This window comes from Centrocercus urophasianus, unplaced genomic scaffold (genome assembly GCF_019232065.1).
Source record: "Centrocercus urophasianus isolate 14NV4802_14NV808 unplaced genomic scaffold, USGS_Curo_1.0 seq_36, whole genome shotgun sequence".
NCBI classification, from domain to species: Eukaryota; Metazoa; Chordata; class Aves; order Galliformes; family Phasianidae; genus Centrocercus; species Centrocercus urophasianus.
In genome coordinates, this window is record NW_024884933.1 from 3,169,924 (window position 1) to 3,191,408 (window position 21,485).

General features: G+C 43.0%; 2 protein-coding genes across 5 annotated transcripts in view; both read right to left on the reverse strand.

The window, feature by feature from the left end:
- Positions 1-198: 198 nt before the first annotated feature.
- Positions 199-9,792, reverse strand: PGD (phosphogluconate dehydrogenase). Its single transcript, XM_042831550.1, has 13 exons — positions 9,708-9,792; positions 9,192-9,267; positions 8,587-8,766; positions 8,382-8,447; positions 7,117-7,235; positions 6,336-6,405; positions 5,855-5,989; positions 5,246-5,435; positions 3,289-3,419; positions 3,014-3,147; positions 2,620-2,719; positions 1,086-1,208; positions 199-481 (listed from the first exon to the last, which is right to left on the reverse strand). The coding sequence occupies exons 1-13, from the start codon at positions 9,713-9,715 to the stop codon at positions 362-364; spliced, it is 1,452 nt and encodes a 483-aa protein (XP_042687484.1). The 5' UTR covers positions 9,716-9,792; the 3' UTR covers positions 199-361.
- Positions 9,793-10,807: 1,015 nt separating this feature from the next.
- The window catches only part of KIF1B (kinesin family member 1B), an 82,874-nt gene continuing 72,196 nt past the window's right edge, over positions 10,808-21,485 (reverse strand). For all 4 annotated transcript variants that reach the window (XM_042831548.1, XM_042831546.1, XM_042831547.1 and 1 more), the window contains 11 exons: positions 21,255-21,369; positions 20,606-20,739; positions 20,080-20,141; positions 19,582-19,727; positions 19,097-19,336; positions 18,736-18,807; positions 18,026-18,147; positions 17,209-17,358; positions 16,538-16,730; positions 15,874-15,992; positions 10,808-15,420 (listed from right to left, as the gene is read on the reverse strand). In XM_042831548.1, the coding sequence (XP_042687482.1) occupies positions 15,378-15,420; positions 15,874-15,992; positions 16,538-16,730; positions 17,209-17,358; positions 18,026-18,147; positions 18,736-18,807; positions 19,097-19,336; positions 19,582-19,727; positions 20,080-20,141; positions 20,606-20,739; positions 21,255-21,369 (1,396 nt within the window). In that variant the 3' untranslated portion in view covers positions 10,808-15,377. The remainder of the gene's footprint in view (positions 15,421-15,873; positions 15,993-16,537; positions 16,731-17,208; positions 17,359-18,025; positions 18,148-18,735; positions 18,808-19,096; positions 19,337-19,581; positions 19,728-20,079; positions 20,142-20,605; positions 20,740-21,254; positions 21,370-21,485) is intronic.

The window sequence follows — 21,485 nt, forward strand, 5'->3', positions numbered from 1 at the left end:
GTGTCACTGTGCTGACTGTCTGCCACTCTCCACTTTAGCAATTATTGAAATGCAGCCTTCTCTATCTTGATTCTATGAGTTTATGCACTACAATACAATAAAAATATTAGCACATTAAAATGCATTAAGAATTAGCACATTAAAATTCTGTTCAAAGACATTTTAGCCAGCAGCAAAGGAAAAAAAAACATCTCAACATACGTACAAGCAGGTTTATTTAGCTTTCTTATATATGTGAATTATACCCACAAGTTATTACAAAAGTGTGCAAATGCAAGTTCTAACAGTACAGTAAAAAGGGGTGTTCACAGAGGAATATCTGAGATCTATAGTATCTCAGCTTCTAGAGGGAATATTTCCATTAGACATTGTAGGCAGAAGAGGACACATTTCCTCCATGGCCTGTCCAGTTAGTATGGATAAATACACCTGGCTTCGATAACAACTCATATGTATGTGCACCAAAGTAATCACGCTGAGCCTAGAATAAGAACACACACACACAACATAAGAAGACACATGAATATGACAGCCACACAAGTACTGGAAATGGCACACAGTGAGACACGAGCATAAGAATTCAAGAAATGACATGTGACTCTGGTACAACATTCAGAACTATTGCATCACTATTAGGAAAGACTACAATAAAACATTTATTAAAATCTATTAATCAGCAGTTTCGCAGAAAGACAACTGTATTCCTTCTGACATGTACAAACCTGAAAGACTTACATACATCCAGAACTCTAAAGATACGTATGCTTTTTGTTGTTTTGTTCTTTTTTTTAAACAAAGCATTTTTATCCAAAAGCAACACTACTCCCTGCTTTAGAGATAGAACACTAACACACACTGGGCACTGTCATACCACTGCCTCTTGTATTCTATGGACTGATATCTCATAGCATCTTACTGGCTTGAATTTCAGGTTTTGAAGTATATTAGGCAATCAAGGCCTATATTTTTACAGTGGTGGAGTGACCATGAGATAACTCCATCACGATTCTTACATCAGTAATTAAATAATAACATGCTGATATTTCAGTAGATAGAAGATTTACCACACTATTTCAGGCACCTACCTGGATCAGGTTAGCTGGCAGCACTTCATGTCTGTATCCATCATAAAAAGAAAGTGCTGTAGTGAAGCAGGGCATAGGAATACCATACTGGACTCCAGTACTGATTACATGTCGCCAGGAGTCCTGGGGCAGAGGGGAAGGGGAAAAAAAGAAAAAGAAAAAGAAAATAAAAAGAGAAACATACATGTGAGCACGTACAGCATTCCAGTTTAACACTGCATGCAATTTCACATTATATGACATCTAAGTCTGAGCAAACACAGTGCTATATTCCTGATTTAACACAAAAGGTTGATCCAAAATATCAGCAAGTGAGCCAGTCAGCAATCAAGCAAATAAAAGTGCAGGCATATACGTTGCATGCAGTCCAATGACAATTGAGACAAGAATGCTGTTCCTTCACAGATCATCCATGCATCCCCAGAACACGAACACAGTGAGGCATTTTCAGGACATCTATCAAGCACACAACCACCACCCAAACACAAGAAATCAGCATGTTGCTTCAGACAGACATGTGGATAACCATTATTTCAGCTGTACACCTGATTTAGGAACCTCCATGGAATAATCAGCTTCAATAAAAGGAGTTATTAATGATAAGACTTCTTTGTGGTCCAGATAATCTGTTTTCAGTTCTGCCTGTCATCTCCCACCCAAATCAGGGCACTGTTTGGACAGCCTAACGAATGGTTGGTTTGACACGCTGTTATTTTGGTGCTACTGCAAACAACTAGAACAAAGCTTGATACTTTGTACCACTGGAGTCCAAGCACAGCAGGCACAAGGCACCTGGCAGTGATCAGAATGCTCATACAGGCTGGACAATTTTTCCTGACACTGTGGTTCTACTGAACTGCTACATTCCTGCTTAGGGTTCTTCTGTAATGGTACAATGGAAATCTTTAGTTTTTAATAGTAGCTTCTCTAGAACTAAAGAGAAGAACCATGGTACAACAATGATGATATGTTTATTTGCTCCTGTATTATCTTGACATTGATAATGAATCTTATAATATTACATAAGATCTTGACTTGCTGCTTGATATACCTGGATGATCATTTATAAAGTGGTGCAAAACTCTTTTTCTTCACTTAGCACTTCCACTTTTCAGCTTGTTGACGAAAAAGAGGCAAGTGGCATTTGTAGGTATTTTGAAGGACAGGTCGCCAACCTCAGCATGTTGAAAAATTCTAATTTGATTCTCAATAATTTTCTTGTGTTGTCTCAACCACCTTCAATTATATGGCTTATTTCTCATCCTCATCTTCTAAGACTGGTATGTTCTATTAAAGGATACCTCGGAGCCATAAATGATTAATTCCTGCTCAGAAATGTGTGCAGGTAAAATACACAAATAGCCTGAAGACTGGTTAGAAATCTTTGGGATTAAGGATGCTGCATAAATAGGATTCAAATAAGTTTTCCCACCTTTTCATTTTTTCTGATAAAATAAAGTTGTGAAGGAAACAAAGTGCAGAAGTTCAGACTGCATATTGCTGGGTTTTTGTTTTTCCTTCTTCGGAAACTCACCTGGCATTTTTCTACAGCTGTCTTAAAGAAATCATCCAACAGCAAATTCTGAAGTTCAGGGTTTCGATCAAAAGCATCTTTGATTTTTCCCAGGAACACACTGGGGAGAATACATACAAACCAGAAATCAAACTGTGTACCTTTCTACAATGGCCTAGAATCAAAAATGCCAAGCCTTGACTCAGCCTATGAAAATCTGTAGTAGCTCAGCCATCAGAAAACTGGTGTCATCTGTAATCTCTAATACTGACTAGAGAAACAGACCCCCAGAACCTTACCAACAGGTTAACTCCATGGATTTTCTTATTTCTAGGCTTCTCAGTCTAGCACTGCATGAAGTAAATTGCCTCCCCTTCGCCCCTCAGCAACTACACCAGCTCTTCACCTCAATTACCTTCTGATGATGCAGCCTCCCCTCCACATCAGTGCAATGCCACCATAATTCAGTGTCCAGCCAAATTCTTTGGCTGCTTGTCTCAGCAGCATGAAGCCTTGAGCATAGGAGATAATCTTGGAAGCATACAGGGCCTAAAACAAACAAAATAATAGAATTGAACCCGCAAAGTTGAATGAGAAGTAGACCTGGGCCCCTCATCACAGTTTACAGCATCCACAACTTGTTCTGACCAGCAGCTTTAATAGAGTGCTCTGGCAAACACAGTGACTCACCTTGCGTATGTCCTCAAGAAATGCCTTCTTGTTCCCACTAAACTGAGTCAATTTAGGCCCATTCAGCAGCTTACTGGCCTGCACTCTCTCATCCTTGAGGGACGACAGGCACCGTGCAAACACAGCCTCACCTTTGTGTAGAGTAGGAAAGAACAGGGAATTAGCAAGATCAGTACCACCACCAAGGTCTGAGTAACGTCCTGTCACATAGCAACTGCCACTGGATGATGAGCTGCTGCTCATAGTGAAACAGAGCCACGTGGAAAGAAGTGCACAAACTATTTCAGCTGTTACTGAGGGACCAGTCTGCCAGCCAGCACAGCCACCGGGTAAATACTGGCTGACACAGCTTTGAAATGATCAAAAAAAATCCACAGAAAATGCATCTAAGATCAAGTCAGCAGATTTGAACAAAGAAGTTAACTTACACGAGGAAATAAACTCAATAAATCTAGTAGGCTCACAACATTCGTTTTCAGAAGCCCACTGGATGGTTTTATAACACCTCTAAGCAGATTACTGAACATCATTCTCCAGGGCTAAGGAGAGAGCCAAGTCGTTCTTCAGCTCCTAAGGAGTAAACCTGAATGCCAGCCTCTTGACCTGACTCAGTCGATTTCTAATTATGCTGTTTTAAGTTGTACTTATTTGCAATTGAAAATTGCATGGTTAAATGAGAATAAAGATAAAAATAATTTTCTTTTCAGAGTCTGATAGGGGGGAAACAATTAAAAAGTAAATAAAAGAGTGATTAAAAAGAAAAAGAAAGCTTTCATATTGAAGTCTTCTTCCTCCTTAAAATCAGTTGTGAATTAAAAAGAAGAAGGAGTCACATTTGTGCAGGACTCTGGATCCCCCCTGCTGAAGGGTTAACAGACTGCATCAAAATCAGAACACGCTCCTCTGCATTTCTGCAAAAACTTCCTTCTACAGCTTAGGAGGAAAAGGAGGGAGGAAGGGAAAGGAGTTTGGAAAAAGCAGAGGTAGCATGACTCTGCCTTCACAAGAAGACTGCAAGTCATGCTTATGCAATAACGTCACACAGAAGCTGCCCTAAGAAGGGCCACATTTACAGGGTTGTTGCGTGTACTTCCTTATCCCCTGATGATTACTACCAGCGCACCGGGCACTGGGCAGCACTAACCAGGGAGTGTCTTCCCCACCCTCGGTCTCTGCAGAACGCTAAACCAAGGAACATCGTAACAGCGCAGGGAGAACCTCTATCTTTCAAGCCTACAACTGATAGTCTGTAACTGTGGCAGAACACAAAAACCATTTACAAAGCTCGCTTTGTAAAAATACATTGTTGCAGTGCAGCCACATTTCTCTCAGAGCTATCACTCCAGTTACTCTTTTGGGTATACTGAATACAGTTTATCTTCCAAGGAAACAAGACTTGAACATTCAGGCAGCAGAAGAGGGGAGAAAGCAAGAAAAATAAAGCCAACCTGAGAGTAAAGAAACTACTGAGTCATCTTATTTACTCAAGGAAAAGCCTACATCAGCCCTGTGGTTAAGAGATTATTCTAAAAGTGTTACAACTCCTGTGTCACAATGCTGAGCCAGGCTGCGAAGAAGTGTAGATACCACAGAGTCAGGGCTGTGAGATGTATGTGAGCAGATACATTTTTATATCTTTTAGGGATATAATCTTAAGGAATTACAAAATACACTCCCCTCATCTTTGGGTTTTGATGAGCAGCCTTATTAGGCACAACCCAGTCTCTGTGTTTTTGTCTACTTGCAGTGAATCATAAAAATAGGAGAAGGAAACGTTTAAGACATCTGAAAAACAAGAACTTACCAAGCAGTGGTCAAGCAACAAAGTTTTGGATTTCCCCACTGCTTTTTATTATTATTATTATTATTATTATTATCATTATTATTATCAATATTCCTTAGTGTGATATGCCATGTGCAGGTAGGAAAGACAAGGCTCGACCAAAGAGCCATTTACCTATGAGAGTGACAGGGACTCCATATTCCAGGGCAGAAATTGCTGTCCACTTCCCAGTGCCTTTTTGTCCTGCACTGTCCCTGATCTTTGGAAGGAGGTATTTGCCATCCTTATCTTTGAATTTGAGAATATTGGCTGTGATTTCAATCAGGAAAGAGTCCAGTTCAGTCTTATTCCATTCCTCAAATACCTGGAAGAGGAGAAAAAGTACATGCAGACAGATACGTAGTACACACCAAGTTACTATGTTATCTAACACATATTACTGATTCACTGGTGTATGTAGAAACATAGATGCATATGTATGCTTGCTATTAGCTCAGTTACTGGTTTTACTAGCTTTTGCCAGGCAAGATGTTGCTTCCTAAGGAGAAATCAGCTGTAGAACAGGAGAATTTAGACAACGCTCAGGTGTAAGTGCTTGCTGCTCCCTACCTCACAGCTATTTGAAGTTCAGGCACTCTGTGCATCTGGCCTTGGCCAAAGGTGCACAAGTCAGAAAAATTAACTTTACACACACAGCAGCTTTAACTAAGCCCAGCTGCCTCTATCAAGCACAGCCAGCCAGCATGGCTCAGGAAGGGAAGACACTAAAAAACTGCAAATCACCTGCGACATCTCCTCGTGGCCCATGCCCACAACATCCCTCATCAGGTGGTAGGCCTCACAGATCAACTGCATGTCTCCATATTCAATCCCATTGTGCACCATCTTCACAAAGTGCCCAGCACCCTCCTCTCCTACCTGTCAAGAAATACAAAACAGAAAAAACAAGCCATCAGTAATGCTGCTGTCACCATTCTCAGTATTTAATACCTATCCACGGATTCCTTCTCTCCAATAAAGCTTCACAAACCCAGCGCTAACACAAAACACTGTCAGTGTAATCACAGATCTGCTTTGCTTCCCCACCACACGACCCAGCCATAAAACATTTTTCTCCCATTGGGTTGGGTAACATCTCAGAGTTGGTCAATCTGAACTGAAGGCAGGCAGCCAGAAAACCCACGTAGAGATGTGGATAGCTTTAACTGCACGTTATGCATGAGCTACCTACACAGGCTAAGGGCAGTATCAAATTAATATTTACCCAGTCACAACAAGGTTCCCCAGATCCCACTTTAGCAGCAATGCTTTGAAATATGGTCTTGATGTGTGGCCTGTGGATAGAAATAACATGGCTCAGCAGGTAACAAGAGGATACAACCACCACAGGAGAAAAATCCATCCTTCTGTAGGAATGGGATGAGGGCATGCAGGCAGGCGACAACACATCACACAGCACTGTCACAAAACAGAGTACGTTTTCCCCAGAACTTGATACTGCTTGCAAGAAAAGGGGACAGGCCATGTTACACATTTAAAAGTATTGCTCAGTCAACTTAATGGACCTTAATGGACCTAAATGTTACTTGCTCAATTTTACAGATGGGGAAACTAAGGTGGATTATGATATAAGTTCATACTCCAAGAGCATCAACGGCAGAGCTGAAGCAATGTCATATTCTGTTCAATAGTTACAAAAAAAAAATCCAGGGTGATCCAGAGGTTCATAGACAACACACAGGAATTTTGCTTAAACTCAAAAAGAAGTACTTTCTCCCTCCCATGTATTTCTCCCTCTAGATTTCTGTGGATATTACTTTTGCCTGTGAATTCCAGAAAGAAAAACCTGACTCCATTTTTCTTGCCATAAAAAATCTGGCACTGGCTGGTGACTCCAGCTATGTTGAGAAATCCTGAACCTTGAGGAAGTAAGAAGGCAACATATCTTGTTCTCTCCACACCCACTCCCCTCCTTCCTCCAGCTCTCAACATGAATCAAATGATTGTTGCAGACCAGCCTGAGGAATCTTCCAGCTCACGCTTACCAGGCTTCTTTGGATCCTCCTGGCATGAGTGACGGACCATACCTGGCCCCCTCCTCTCCACCACTAACACCACTGCCAACAAATAAGAGGCCTTTTTGCAGCAGCTCCTTACAGCGCCTCTGGAACAACAACAAAAAGTCATTTACATATCTTTTAATACCAGAGTCTTACAAACACGAGTTAGTAAACTGGACCTGAAGTCAGGATTTCAGTTCTGCTTTAGACATGCTACCAAACAACTTCAGACAATGCTCCTGCATACTCAAAAGTGAATGTTAGGAAACTCAGTGCTGCTCTTTTTTTTACCCTTGCAAAAGAGTCATGCAGAGAGGACAAATTCCTCATAATCAACAGGTAGAAAAGTGCAGTACTGAGGCTGGAAACACCTCAGGATTAAGTGCCAGGTGACACATGCTGTGTGCTGAGATATGAGGGAGGCAGAATAAGCTCAAGTGGCTGATTTCATTATGGGGCAAAGGTGCAATCGTGGATAACTATGGGCAATTAATTCCCTTCCAGTGGGAGAGAAACAGCCTGAGATTCATAAGCAGAGCTGCAAGCTCTCCAAGTATTAAACCTCATTTAAGAACTGTTTTTCACTCTGATTGCCCAAGTTGCTTATCCAAGATAAGAATGCAAAAGCAGAAGGGCTGACAGCAATACCTCTCTAATGTGCAGAAATACTAAATTACTTGCAACACTGTTAACACAGTCATCCCAGACACACTGAGAAGTCTGCTCATACATAGGCCTTTAAAAAAAAAAAAGATTGAAGAACCAGATCACTGCTGTTCTGTTTTTGTTACCAAGACAGCCAAAGCAGCTATTCTGTCTTATTTTCCAGCAGCCCCATAGGACAGAGACACAATAACTACTGCAATATTGTCCACACCACTTCAGAACCTGCATTTCAAAACCCTGGCAGTTTCCAACCAATTCAGTAAATGTCCTCAGATGTTCTCATCTCCCTGAAAACTCCGTAAGGCTGTAACAAGATGTTTTCTAAGAGCCTTCAACCTCTTAAAAGGTGTCAATAATCTTTGATGATCTGGGAAATTTCTATAAAGCATACTTACAGAACAGTCCCTACCTATTGCAAAAACTACGTTTTAATAGAATGTATAATCTAGTTCTGCAATGAGAATTCAGTTTGGCCTTCCTGAGAGAAGACAGCATCATATTGGCCAATTGTTCTCATGATCAGAGGAGAAAATATCATGGGAATTGAATTTTATCCACCCATTTTGGGCAGAAAACAGGCTTACCGTGGTATCTCTATACTCAGAATTCCCCCCATCAATTATGATGTCCCCAGTCTCCAACAACGGCACCTACAAAAAAAAAAAAAAATCTGCATTTTGTCTTTTTCACTGGACTCAAAGATTCAGCACTGACAAACAATTGAGATCTTCCAGAAGAAACTTCCCCAAGAGACAAAGAATGCACAGTTAGAAAGAACATCTGCCTCACTAATTTATTGATGAAATCATCCACTGCACTTCCAGCCTTCACCAGCAAGATGATGCGACGAGGCTTCTTCAGTTTGGAGACCATCTCCTCCAGGCTGTGAGCACCGATCACTTTGGTCCCTTTGGCCTCATTGGCCAGAAAGTCGTCCACTTTGGAAACCGTCCTGTTAAAAGCACAGACCTGGAGGAGCAGGAATACAAGTTATTAAAGCTGAGAGCTGAAAGGTTACTTGAGCTCAGGCTAAAAGTTATATAAATAAGGTTCAACATAATGAGTTCTCCTGCTTCCACCCAAACATGCTGAGTAGACATGAGCCCTGTAGCATGTCATTGCAAGAGCCTTGGGAGCCTTTTGTTAATGGCCAAGCCGAAAGCAAACTTAAGAGAAAAAGCACACTTATAGACAGCCAAGGCACCAGGTAGCTGACCAAGTACAGGCACGCCAGGCTGCTTTTCTCTGGGAACAGAACAAAGGGCAGCCGGGGTTAGGATTAAAAGGAGGAAACACCACCCATCAGGGCATCACAAGAAGAAAAACAAAACGCTGAGCTCCGGCCCTAGGAGCTACTGAGCCAGCCCTCCTGCACGACGTTTTCTTTCACTTACCACAAAGCCGTGATCGTTCATGTTCAGAATCAGGTTCTGACCCATCACGGCCAGTCCGATCAACGCAATATCAGCTCTGGGAAGGGAGAAAACCACAAACGTCAGGCACCAGCAGCGACCCGGGGCGCACCATGCCCTGCTGGACCGTTCCGCCCTCGGGAACCGGCAGCCCCGGGCCCACCATGGGCAATTCCGGTTCTTCTCGGGGACCCGAACCCAGGCAGAGGCCGCGGGCCGTCAGCGCGCTCCAACCCAGCGCCCGGATCCCAGCGCCCGGCTGCGCCCTTCCCGCCCGCCCCCATCCCGGAGCTGCCGCGTTCCACACGGAGCGGCCTGGCGGCTGGGGGAGGCCGGGAGCGCCGCCTCAAACGCAGGGCGGAACGCCGCCCGGGCACCTCTCGATGGGGCCGCTCCCTGAGATGCGCAGCGCATCCCGGCTTCACGGCCATCCCTCGAGGCGGCCGAGCAGAGTCCCCTCCCGGCCCCGCCCGAGGGCAGCCCGACGCCCGCTCTCACTCGGCCATGGCGGCGGCGCTGCCGGTTCTCACGGACGGCTCTCACTGACGGACGGCCGCGGCGCGCGCCGCTCTCTCCCTCAGCCGCACGGGACGGGGGGGGGCGGAACGGAGCGCGCTCATTGGCTGATCCCGCCCAGCGCTGCCTTCCCGCCCATGGGGCGACGGCTCAGGCCTGAGGAGCGCGGCGCCGAGCGCCTCGCCCCCTTAAAGGGACGGGTGTGCGACACGGCGCCGGGCCTGAGCCCCGGGACGGACGGACGGAAGGGCTCCCGAAACCCCGCGCCGGCACGGCAGCCACCGGGTGCAGGAAAGGGGCGGCGCGGCCGAGGGCTGCTGGCGCTGCAGAGATTTCCAGAGCAGCCAAACCCGCAGGAGGGCGGCAGGCCGCAGATTTGCGCTTCAGGCACCCGGCCGCGTACAAACCCACAGATGTTGGCAGCCGACACCCACCCCGGGGCCTCGCGGCCGGCTGGGTGCTGTGCAACTCTCGTTTCCTCTCTCCTTTAATTAAGCAGCATTAATTGCCAAAACACCAGGGTTGGAAAACTGCACCCCGCTGCCATCGGTGCCGCAAGCGCCACAGTGAGAAAGGAGGTGAAAGAGCTGAGGAATGGTGCCTGCAGCTGCACGCCAGGAGTGGAGGTGATGCAGCCCCCCCCCGCAGCAGCCCCAGTTAAGCACAAGGCTCACTTCCCAACAAGGGCAACAAGGCTGCTGGGAGCCTTCATCCCCCACAGCTGGCAGCTCACACGCGGCTGTTGGGGTTCGGTGGCTAGAGTTCACTCACTCCCGTTGTCCTTGGCCAGCACCCTCAGATAAGCACGTTCAGCTTCGGCTGTACTACTACAGCCTTTTTTAGCTGTTGAGCAAAATAGTCTTCTGATGATTTTGATGATCTAAATGCTGCTTAGAAATGCTGCAGAGTGTAGCAGAAGGAAGAGAATAACAAAAGATAAGGAGAGCCTTTTATCTTTCTCAAGAACAGCTGAGGCAAATTTCTTTCCACAGAAGCATAAGCTTGCTCAGGACAGACTCTGAAAACAATGCATTAAATACTAGTAATTAAATCATACTAAAAGGAGCACACGTTATACCTGCTAATGCACTGGTTGTACCTTTATTGTTTCACCTCGTTCACTAACAATTCAGTGGTGCAAGGTTACCATACACAGTTAGATAATATCTGCATTGCACACCTAAGGCTATACAGCAAATGGATCAGAATTAGTACAAATACATGAACTATATTTACATTTTGTATACTCAAGCTCCAAACATCAGATATTTACAAAATAAAACATGAAAATGAAAATCTGAAATTAATGTACAGTGTTGCTGATGCACTCCTTCGCTGGGATGAAATCAGTTTGCAAAGAGATTTGTTCAAGAAGGCCACTTATACAGCGTATACCTTGTATACCTTGTGTACAGAGAGGTTGAACAGAAATGAGAACCGCAATTAAAAGAAAAGATGTATTTCAGTGCAACAGCATGTCTGATGTCCAAAGTCAAGAACATTAATGGACTGCACGTGAAGTATGAACAAGCAGAGTGGGAAATTAAGAGCTGATCCTGGGAAGCGCTGATCATCCACGACTCCCTCTGCTTCTACTCTATATCAACGTGAGCGAGAGGGAGCTCAGCACTGCTCAGGACCAGACCATTGCCTTGGCAACAGTACAAATTGAAGAGTGAGGACCCCACACCCTCCATTTTCTGAACATGTGTCTGCTCCTGTTAATTAAAAACTGTTCCAATTGACATTGGACACAACCATCTGGTTTGAGTTGGACTAGTTTTGATTTCAAACACTTAGAACGCATAAATGGCCTTCTGAACAAAAAAATCTCCATCCTGTTCTTGAACACCTGATGTTTTTAAACAAAGAAGCACAAAATTAATACATTCCTGCTACATACAGTACAGTTCAGACCACGTATTGGTGTTATTGACCACAATGGAGAGATGCAACGCACACGTTAGAGATCCATTTTCAAGTACATTCAGCAAACCGTTCCAGAGCAGCATTAGTATCCTTCCTTCGAGCAGCAGGTGAACAACTGCATGTTCAACAAAAACACCACCACAGTATAAACTAACACAAACTAAGGCTGTGTAAGAGTACCAGAAAGATGCAATGCATAGGCAGTATATTAGTTATTGGAGAGTACCAACAGGTGTTATTCTAAAGCTAATCCTCTTTCTTATCTAATGTGCAATTAATTACAGATGTATAAATATACAATACATTACATAAAATTAAATCCCTGTAAATTAGATAACAAGCAGCAAAAGGTAAAGTCTTTGCTTTGAAATATCTTGCTGATCAGTAATCAGAACTATTACACACTAGCAAAAGAAAAAAAAGTTCTCAGTGGTTTGGAAATAATATTACCTTCCCTTCTGCATCCCAGAATATAGGAATCTTCTTTCAACAGGTACTTAAAGTGCATTTCCAAAATACAGTATAGAAGGTTTAGTTTAAAAACACCCAGGAAGCTCTTATTACAAATGACACGATTTTCATTGGGCCATTTCTCCTCCCATTTACTCGGGAACATAAAAAAACCCAAACTGTGGCACAGTTTCACTCCCAATTCTGTTTAAGAACCGCCTGTCAGTTTTACCAGCAGTGTTTCTGCTCAGTGGGCTGGCAGACCCCCAGCAGGACGCCTGGTGCCCAGCGGTTGGGTCCTGAGAGCTGTCTGACTCCAGGACTCCACAAGCACACAGCAGGTAACCAAGAGTGGGTTTTTAAACATCAGCAGAAGGCAGCTTGGCACGTTTTTCCATCCTTGTTCTGTTCCTAAACAGAATTCTTTTAATTGCTGGGTTAGATCAAAAGAGCTTTGAAGTGAATAGAAATTTGCTTTTTTTTTTTTTTTTTTGCTTTGCTTTCATTTTAAAGAAAATTTCAGTTCATTTCAGTCGTCCAGTTTTAAGTAGGGAAATCAATGTCTCAGTAATTGGTGAAAATCTGTATTTAGGTCAGACCCAGAAACAGTAATGCCCACTTGAACTCTACATGAGAATTGATTTTGTCAAGATTATGCAGCTCTAAGAGATACTGATGATTAAAAATAGAATTCTGTTCTCCTGATGACCTGTTATCCACACAGACACCAAGCCATAAGAAGCTGCTTGGAATCTTCCGTTGTAAGACACTTATGTAATACAACTGTCACATCTCCAGCTCGGTATAAAATAAGCAACTGTCTCTTCCTGTTTTCAAAGGACAATCCTTTAATCGTGTTTCTATGCAATGTTTATTTACCCACAGTTCATCTTCTGGTTTATCCAAAGCAAAGACTTAGAAAACTAGTTTTCTTCTAGATTAAAAAAGAAAAGATAAAAACAAAACTTTTCATCTGTCAGTGCGTCACATAATACCACCACTGAGATTGCGAGTCCTCCTCAGACTGGTTCCACTCCCATGGCAAACAGTGGGGATGGCGGCAGTAACAACTTAGTGCTTAAAATCAACCTACTTCATTCTCAATACATCTTGAAATCAGCTTAGCTGCAGCTCGACGAGCCCACTGCCAGCACCAGCAGTCTTAGTATGCACACACTGCAAGTGCACATCGTCCATTGCAAAACAAAGGATATCACCACTGTACTGAGAGTCACACACACTCAACAAGACAAAACCAAAACAGAAAAAATCCTCTCTGCTAATTCCTGGGTCCCCAGGACACACACACGCTCTGGGTTCCAGTTCTGAAATAAATCCAAGGACCTTAGGAGAGGGGATGAGCACAGTATTTAATCTGAATACTACACTGATAAATAAGGATATGCCCTAGCAAGTATCAGACTCCATCTCCCCTTTCCAGCTATGCGTTTAGGAGGTCCCAGTATGCATTGCATTTTATTGAATGAAAAACCCATAAAGCTAATAAAAAAACTGCTCAGCTGATGGCAGTCCCACATATACTTTTGGCCACAGAAGTCCCAAGGCATGGGGTGACCTGGCGATGAGTGATCTGAATTAAAATGACCTTCCTGAGCTGGCGTCGCAATTCTTTTTCCCCTAGATGAACCTACTGCAATGGTGGCACAAAACCCTTTCATTTCTACCCAAGAGAGTAAGGAACCTCAGGGTGAAATCCTGGTACGTTTGCCCAGGATCACAGCTAGCCCTACCAGCACCCAAGTCACAAAACAACAGCATAACAATCTGAAATACAGAAAATAAAACAAACAAAAGCTTCCAACCTCCTTAAAAACCTAAGTAAGAAAGATGAGTTCACTTCTCAGAAAGGAAACTCATTCTGCCTTCCTTTCCTGATGCAAGGAGCAAAGCTTTGCCCCAGAGAGAACTTCCATCGCAGGTCAAGAACCAACACCACCCAGCTGATCTCCAAGCAGCAAACTGTCACACCACACTGACCAGGATCAAAGTCCACCTGATCTGCCCTCAAGGAAGGATAATTTCTGAAATTAATAACCAAGGAGGTTAGCTAATGAGAATTGCAGCAGGTAGATTAAGAGACATTCAACAATTATTCCAAAAGGAAGTGAAAGTGTCCTGCTGTTCCCTGAAGAATACTGCAAGTGCAAGGTCCAGAAAGCATTCTGTAGACAGTGGATACTTTTCCCCATTGACAGATGGGATGGCAGCTGAATATTGCAGGTACAGGATCCATGCATAAAGCAGGCATTTCAGGATGATGCCAAAGATCTGTCTTCCCTAACAAACCGATTACAAGTGTAAAGGTTTTCCAAGAGGTGAGAACTGTCACTACAAGAACTAGAAAGGCTGAACTAAAAGCAGAAAGGGGAGATGTTGCCCTCCTGTGGTGATCTCCTGAAAAGGCTCCAGGAAACCATCACACTGATGATGATGGTGAGCATCTAAAACTTCAGGGATTGTACCTAACATAATATATTTTGGTTTTCCTCACATTAGCAGTTCTGTCTGCTCAGCTCAAAGGCAGAACAGCATTACATTTTAGTGGAAGAGTTAGAGGCAAGCACTGCTCACCTGCACCCCCACAGTGAACATGGAAAGGCAGATCTCTGCAGCCAGCCCCTCCAGATTCCTTCCCTACTTCTTTCCAGCCTGTTAGACCCAGAGAGCTCAAAATCTTGCACCAAGTCCAAAGTCCAGTCTGCCCAGATAGATTTATCCAATGTCAGCTTTCAAAGGAGTTTTAATTCAGAGGCTGGAAAGCCTGAGGAGCTATTGCAGTTCCTGACTGGGTAATGTCTATATAGAAGGAATGATCTTTCCCTGGCATAGCACTTTGCCCTGAGGGAACCAATGACTATTGCCAAGTCACGAATCAAATGAAAAACCTGTAGCATTCTAGACAGACAATAATGTACAGTGGAACAGACACCAGAAGGTCAGCTGGAATGAAAAAACAATTGTTGTAGGAAAAAATCTTTTTTTTCTTTTTAGAGTCGTGCATAATCAGGTTTTTTTTTCCTCCTTTTTGTTTGGCCACATGCTACTAGTAGGATTCTCCACACAAGTGAAAAGAAACAAAGTAGTGTTAGAATATCTAGAAAATGCAATGGAGGAGGTGGGGAGGTAGGGGTTGTTAAGCCACAGGATTACATACAAGAGAAACTGGCAAGAATCACAAAGAGAAAATGAGAGGTAACACTTTTATCTATCAGAATAGGAGTTAGGGAGAACAGATGAGAACATTACATGGACTCAGTACTTCAGCTGGCCTGTCCGTCTTCGAGCCAGTTTGGACCTGCACAAGAAAGAAGTGAAAAACCATTTGTTGAATTCTGGATGTGGTCTTTTCTCCCTTCCCCAGAGTTTCTCCATCTTTTGTTCTGCCCTTTAATACAGTCCTAGCTTACTTCACAAGTTTAGAAAGTAAAATCTATCGTGAGTTGTAACCAGAAAGACTGTTCACTCTTCTGCTGTGCTCCTTTGAAGGGTGATGGGTTCTTTTAAGGCACTGCTAAGTAACATTTGACACTGCACAGCATCCTCAAATTGTATACGTATATTAACGATGCCACAAGCCAAAGCAGCAACCACTGCATTCCTTCAATTTTTCTTTTTTATTACACACTCCTTTGCTTTCCTTCAGCTCAACCATCCTGTCCATTTCTTCAAAACAAGGTTCAATTCTGTGACAAACTGCCTGTTTTTTCATGACTGTTGTTAAGCTCTTTGCCCAGGAATTGCCTCTTACCGTATCGTGCCAGCAAGAAGTGGGTTGAAGGCGTATAACCAGTCATTCATGTCTTTGTCATTGATGGCCTGGAGCAGGACCCCACGATGCTTTGTGCATACACCAAAGGTGTTGGGTGTCTGCAATATTGAGGACAATTAAAATAACGAAGCTTACAGCCACCCTCCTTCAGAGGGGAAGAAGAAGAGAGTGCTGCATCCGTTTTCTAAAACACACAAGACTTAAAGGTCTTTCCTTTAAGTTTCATGGTCATTTCCAGGATATTACTAGTCAGACAAATGGGACATCATCCACAAAAGTTTTTATTCAAGCACGTGGACTTTAAGAGCTGCTGGGATGGACTGGTAAAGTGAATGTGACTTTTTTGAACACAAACAGGATGCCTGTTTAAAAAAAAAATATAAAAACCAAACAGGGCCATTGTACCAACAAATGCTTATAAAACCAAACACAATCCAGCACAGCAGTTAGCCTCGGTCTCTCATAGAATTATGTCCAAATCATAAGAACCTTGAACAAATTGGGAACCACACGGGCAGAAATATCAGATGCCAGACAAATCCCTAAAACAATGAAAAGAAATGACCAACAGGATATTATGGATGTGCTACTACCTGTAGTGATGATCCTGCTCTACATATAGAACAGCTGCTCTCACACTGACCTTCACCATTGCCTGCTGATCCTCACTGTATTCCACCTGAGCCGTGGATAAGTTTATGAGCCCTCTTTCCACAGGATCTTTGTCACTGTTGTAAATAAAAACATAGGGACGGCGGACCACCACAAAGTGCTTGGCCCAGGAGCTGGAGAGTGGCTCTTTGAAGTGGAGGTATCCTTTCTTCGACACCACAGAGCTGGAAAACAAACAAACCAAAGAAAAAACACCACAGATAAATACGAATACGTTTTCTCCTATAGAAGGCAGCTACTGAGTACTTCTATGAACTGCAAACACTACACAGGATTTGGTCCCTAATATTTTCTTAATGTTGTTGCAGACAAAAAAAAGTTTTTCTATAGCAATCTGATTTTTGTCAATCACAACCATTTAGAAGTCTGACAGAGAAAGGACCCATAGAGATCTCTATTTCAGTGACTCTTAGCCATAGTTTTGATGGTAAAAAAGCATCACATTTAGGTCATCAGAAAGTGATTTAGTAGGTGCATGAATTCTGCAGACATCAAGTACCAGTACAACTCTCAGCAATCCTGCCCCCCACTTGCTATCACCTGTTTACCACCCTCAAATGGAGTATGGAACCTATAAGTCTCAAAAGCCCTTTGACAACATGCAGGAAGCCAAGATAACAGCCACTAGAACTGAAAGTATACCCAGGTCTGATTTCCTCAATATCAGGAACAAGATTCAGGAATTCATTCTTTCCAGCTCTGGCAAGATAGGAACTTTCTACTGCAGGAATTATCTGGAACTGCTCCATCTCAGGACAGGGACTGGAGGCACGAGAATTTGCTTCTGGTGTCCTTTAAATGAAAAGAAAAAAAAAGTAAATCACAGAAAGCAACTGAATCTGACAACAGAACTTAAAGCACATCTACAACCTAGCCTGTCTTGCGAGTTTAATCTTCCAGTCCAAGTTTTTTCTATGACACTGGGAGCCTTCTGTACAATATTAAACATAACTTCCCTTCAAATGTGTGGAATAAACTGTTGTGGGAGATAAGTAGTAACTGTTAGTAAGCAGTTTCCAGCTACTTCTGCCTTGTTTCTCTTGTAAAATGCAGTCACAATACAGAAACACATCTTACTACAGTTTGGTGCAGTATTTAGTGCTCCTCACGGATGTTAAACAGAGAAAGAACAAAGCTGGTTATTTCCAATTTCATCAGAAAGATCATCTATGGATACAGCTGAGAAAGATTTTTAAAAGACCTCTAAAAAAAAAAAACCAACAAAAAAACTTGTGGACTCCACTTGTTAAAGATGCACTGGTCCTCAGAACAACACATCTACTGTTCTTTCACCACAAAGGATAAAAGCATCTCAGAAGTAGAAAACAGTGGGAAGAGAATAACTGTGCAGCAACTGCAAATGGTGAGGCACAGTTCTACACAGAGAGATATCTAACGTAGAGAAAAGGAGGAACGGGGAAAATTAGAAGTATTGCTATTATCCACAACCTGTACTTACTTCTGATCAACTGAATTGCATCTTGAATCCACCAGAGAAGGACAGGTAGAAGAAGGTGTGAGGGTAGCACTGCTGAAACTTGACACTGATGGGTCCCGTCCAATGGGAGAAATATCAGACAACTACAGGCACACATACACACAAAACATCAGAGGGGGGTTTTGGCAGCTGGTGTTCAGTCCTAGCTAGAATGCAGTATTTCATGTGCAGAAGGCTCAGGCAATAGAAAAGTATTTCCCTACTCAGTGGTAAAAAAAATTCTTGCATAAAACTGGAACAAACCCATCTGTGGGTTAAGATACAACAGTTTCATACACGCTGCTTGCTATTAATTTCTACTTATTCACACTTTGACTTTCTCAACAGAATATCAGATTGCCTGGTTTGCCACATGGTGATACATGTTCCTACTTGTATTCTTAAGAGTGATACATTCTTTTGCATAGGGAAAGAGGATACAGTTATACAAGCACCTCCAGTCTGCTGATGAGCTAGAAGCTCTACCACTGTTCAAATTCACATCACCTCTAAATTCCTTCAGTAGTCTCTGGAAGCTGATACTGAACAGCCAAGTACTTCAAACAGACTGCATTTAAAGGGAGCTAATACAAACTGTTCGGTCTCTTCATACTGTCAACAGATTCTACAATCTACAAATACACTGTCATTGTTGTACAAATATAGCATGTTGAACTGCATGAAGTCCTTACCTTACAGTCACTGATGCTGTTGTACACTTGGTTAAACTCCCGATTGAAAGTGTGAGTCAGAAGCTGTAGACACTGAGAGGAGGAGAAACAAAGAAAATGATTTTAATTTTACCTTTTCAGGGAAATTAGAGCAAGGCAAGCTGTGACACACTTGGCAACCCCTGAGAAAATATGGAAATTCTAAAGTGCCATGAAAAAAAAAAACAAACAGAAGAGGGGAGTAACCACTTCTCTTATTAAAATTGCAAAGCTTAGTTTATAAAACACCTAATGAAATTCACCACTATCTGGGAAGTTCATAATAGGTCATCATCTTTACTAACTCTGCTCAGACCCTTGCTGCTTTTCTCCTGTGTTATACCTTGGTGGCCAGCTCCTTCTCACGATCCACCAGACTCTCTATGTCTGTTGAGTCATAGCCACTGCTCTCACTGGGCGTCACAGCACTCTCAAATGTTGTGGTGGAAATCTGGGAGGAAATGCTGGTGGAGGTGCTGAGGGTTCCACTGCTCAGACTGGGAGACAATGAGTCGCTCAGAGACTTGGGGATGCTGTCACCAAGCTTTTCACGAAGCAAAAGGAAATGCCGGGTTTTTTCCACCTAGAAAAGAAAAGAGTATCATCTGACCCAGGACACTCTCTAGTTTACAGCCACTTAGTTCTTGTGTTCTCGTAACACTCACACAAGCAAACATTTCCATCTACTCTGTAAGAGAACATATTTAAATCTCAACTTTGAGAATAAACTCAGATTTGAGAACTGCTCAGCTCAGAAGGTCAGGCAGTATCTACATTAAACTCAGACGTACAGTTGCCCTTTTGCTTTCACTTGCTCTCTTCACATACCTCGTGCAGCAGCTCTAGTTTCTCCAGTTCCCACTGATGCTCCAGGATGAGGCTGTCTCCTCGAGGCCTCCAGCCTGCCAGGTTCTCTTCTCCACGCACGTATGCCACAGACGTATCCAGGACTTTCCTCCTCCTCCTCTGCATTCCTGAGCAGTCAGAAATAATAGCACTCTTTTTAAAAACACAGTCTGAGGGAAAGCACCGAGAAGCACTTGTCAATTAGCAATCTAATGAATCAACCTGCCGCTGTCTGGCAGGAAACGCACAAGGCGATACGTTCTTTACAGCAACCACACATCGGAGAGGTTGTGTCTGATTTGGCTTCCTCGCTTCATTCAGGTATTTTCTATTTACTGCCATTAACGTTCTGGCACTCCTATGAAATGCAGAAACTGCTTCTCATCAAGACAGAAGGATTTACTCTGTTCTGCCAAGGATTTTTACTCTAATATTTCAGTGCACAGTACTTTAATACAGATACTCCTGGTAACTGCTTACCGGGACTTCCTGTGTCTGCCATTTTGCATAAACTTAGTTCATAGATCCCAGTCACTCGATTGCTGTTCACAAGAAAACAGAGGAGAAAAAAAAATACTATCTTCAGAAATAACATGGAGGAGCTTTAGCTTTTTGTGTCTGCAAACAGAAGTTGAAGAATAAATCCTTTCTAGAACTACATCCATCTAGCATAAAATAGCCAGGACATGCTGCAAGATCTCTAAACATGGCATTTTCCTCAATTTCTTCCCCCCTCCCCCCCCAAAAGCTGCCATTGCAACAGCAGCTTTCAGGTTGGCATCAGGATCACCAATGCAGGCTTGAAATACGAATCTCTCATCCCAGCTGTTCAGAGAAAAGGTTGAAATAGGGCCATTAGAGAGATAAGCCACGAGTTTCACTGAAAAGCAAGCAAGAAAAAAAAGCTCAAAGCCATTCTGGAGAAATATTAGCTAAGGCAGACCTTCTCACCGTGCCCTTTCCATAGCTTCTAACACCAAACAGCAGAAGTACCAACTCCACTTACGAATCTGGAGATTTGGAGTAGCCACTGCCAAAGAGATTGCGCAGCGATCGTGGTGGGGAGATCTTGGCATCACGTGAATAAAAGACCATACAAACATCCTTTGTTATAACAGCAGGCTGAATGCAGTGGTCAAGCTAAGAAAAAGAAAAAAAGAGTGAATGAGTGTCTGCAGGCAACTATGCTAAGTTATACAACTTCCTTTTTTTTGGGAGGACAGCTTCTTGAAATTATTCTTGTTTGGGTGTTGGTGGGGTTTCTGGTATGTGCTTTCATGAAAGAGAATTGTTAAAATCATCGTGATGCATCTTGTGGGTGAAATAATTGTACTACAGAGAACAGCAGCATCTCCCAAAACCAAGAGCTGGGCCACTGTTTGCAACACTGGTAGTACATCAAAAGATTTTAAGATAGAAAGATAGATAAAATGAGGCACAGAAAGCTAACAAGGTCATCAGTTTCACCTCACATTGGTTGTGAAGCAGTAATGCCTTCAATATGTTAATTGTGAATAGGGTTTTCCACTTTGTTCTCAGAAAATGAATACAGACTTCCACTGGCTTCAGGATTTCACTTCTCAGACAAACGCTGGCTGCTGTTTGCAGTGGTTCTGTATGAGCAACAACCAGATAAGAAAACACAGAATTCTAACCTCCAGGTAAGCAGAAAGGGTCATATATATCTTCTCTCCATATGGGGTCACTCGATTGAGGAGAAGGGAGTTATGCAAGGAGCTATCCCAAACTGCTTCAAACCGATAAAAAGTCCTGCAAAAAAAGCACAGCAAGAGCTCAACAGAGTTCCTCTGCACCCCTCCCTCTCACTGGCCAGGCAAAGCTCTTCCTCACCACCATCCAATGCAACTGTTACTGACCACAGTGGT

Excerpts from the sequence above, each read along its gene's own strand:
- PGD (XM_042831550.1), bottom strand. Across the intron at positions 7,236-8,381 it reads CTGAGTATAGAGATACCACG|AGGCGCTGTAAGGAGCTGCT; the intron begins GTAAGCCTGTTT and ends TTGTTGTTCCAG. Across the intron at positions 5,990-6,335 it reads GGGAACCTTGTTGTGACTGG|GTAGGAGAGGAGGGTGCTGG; the intron begins GTAAATATTAAT and ends ATTTCTTGACAG.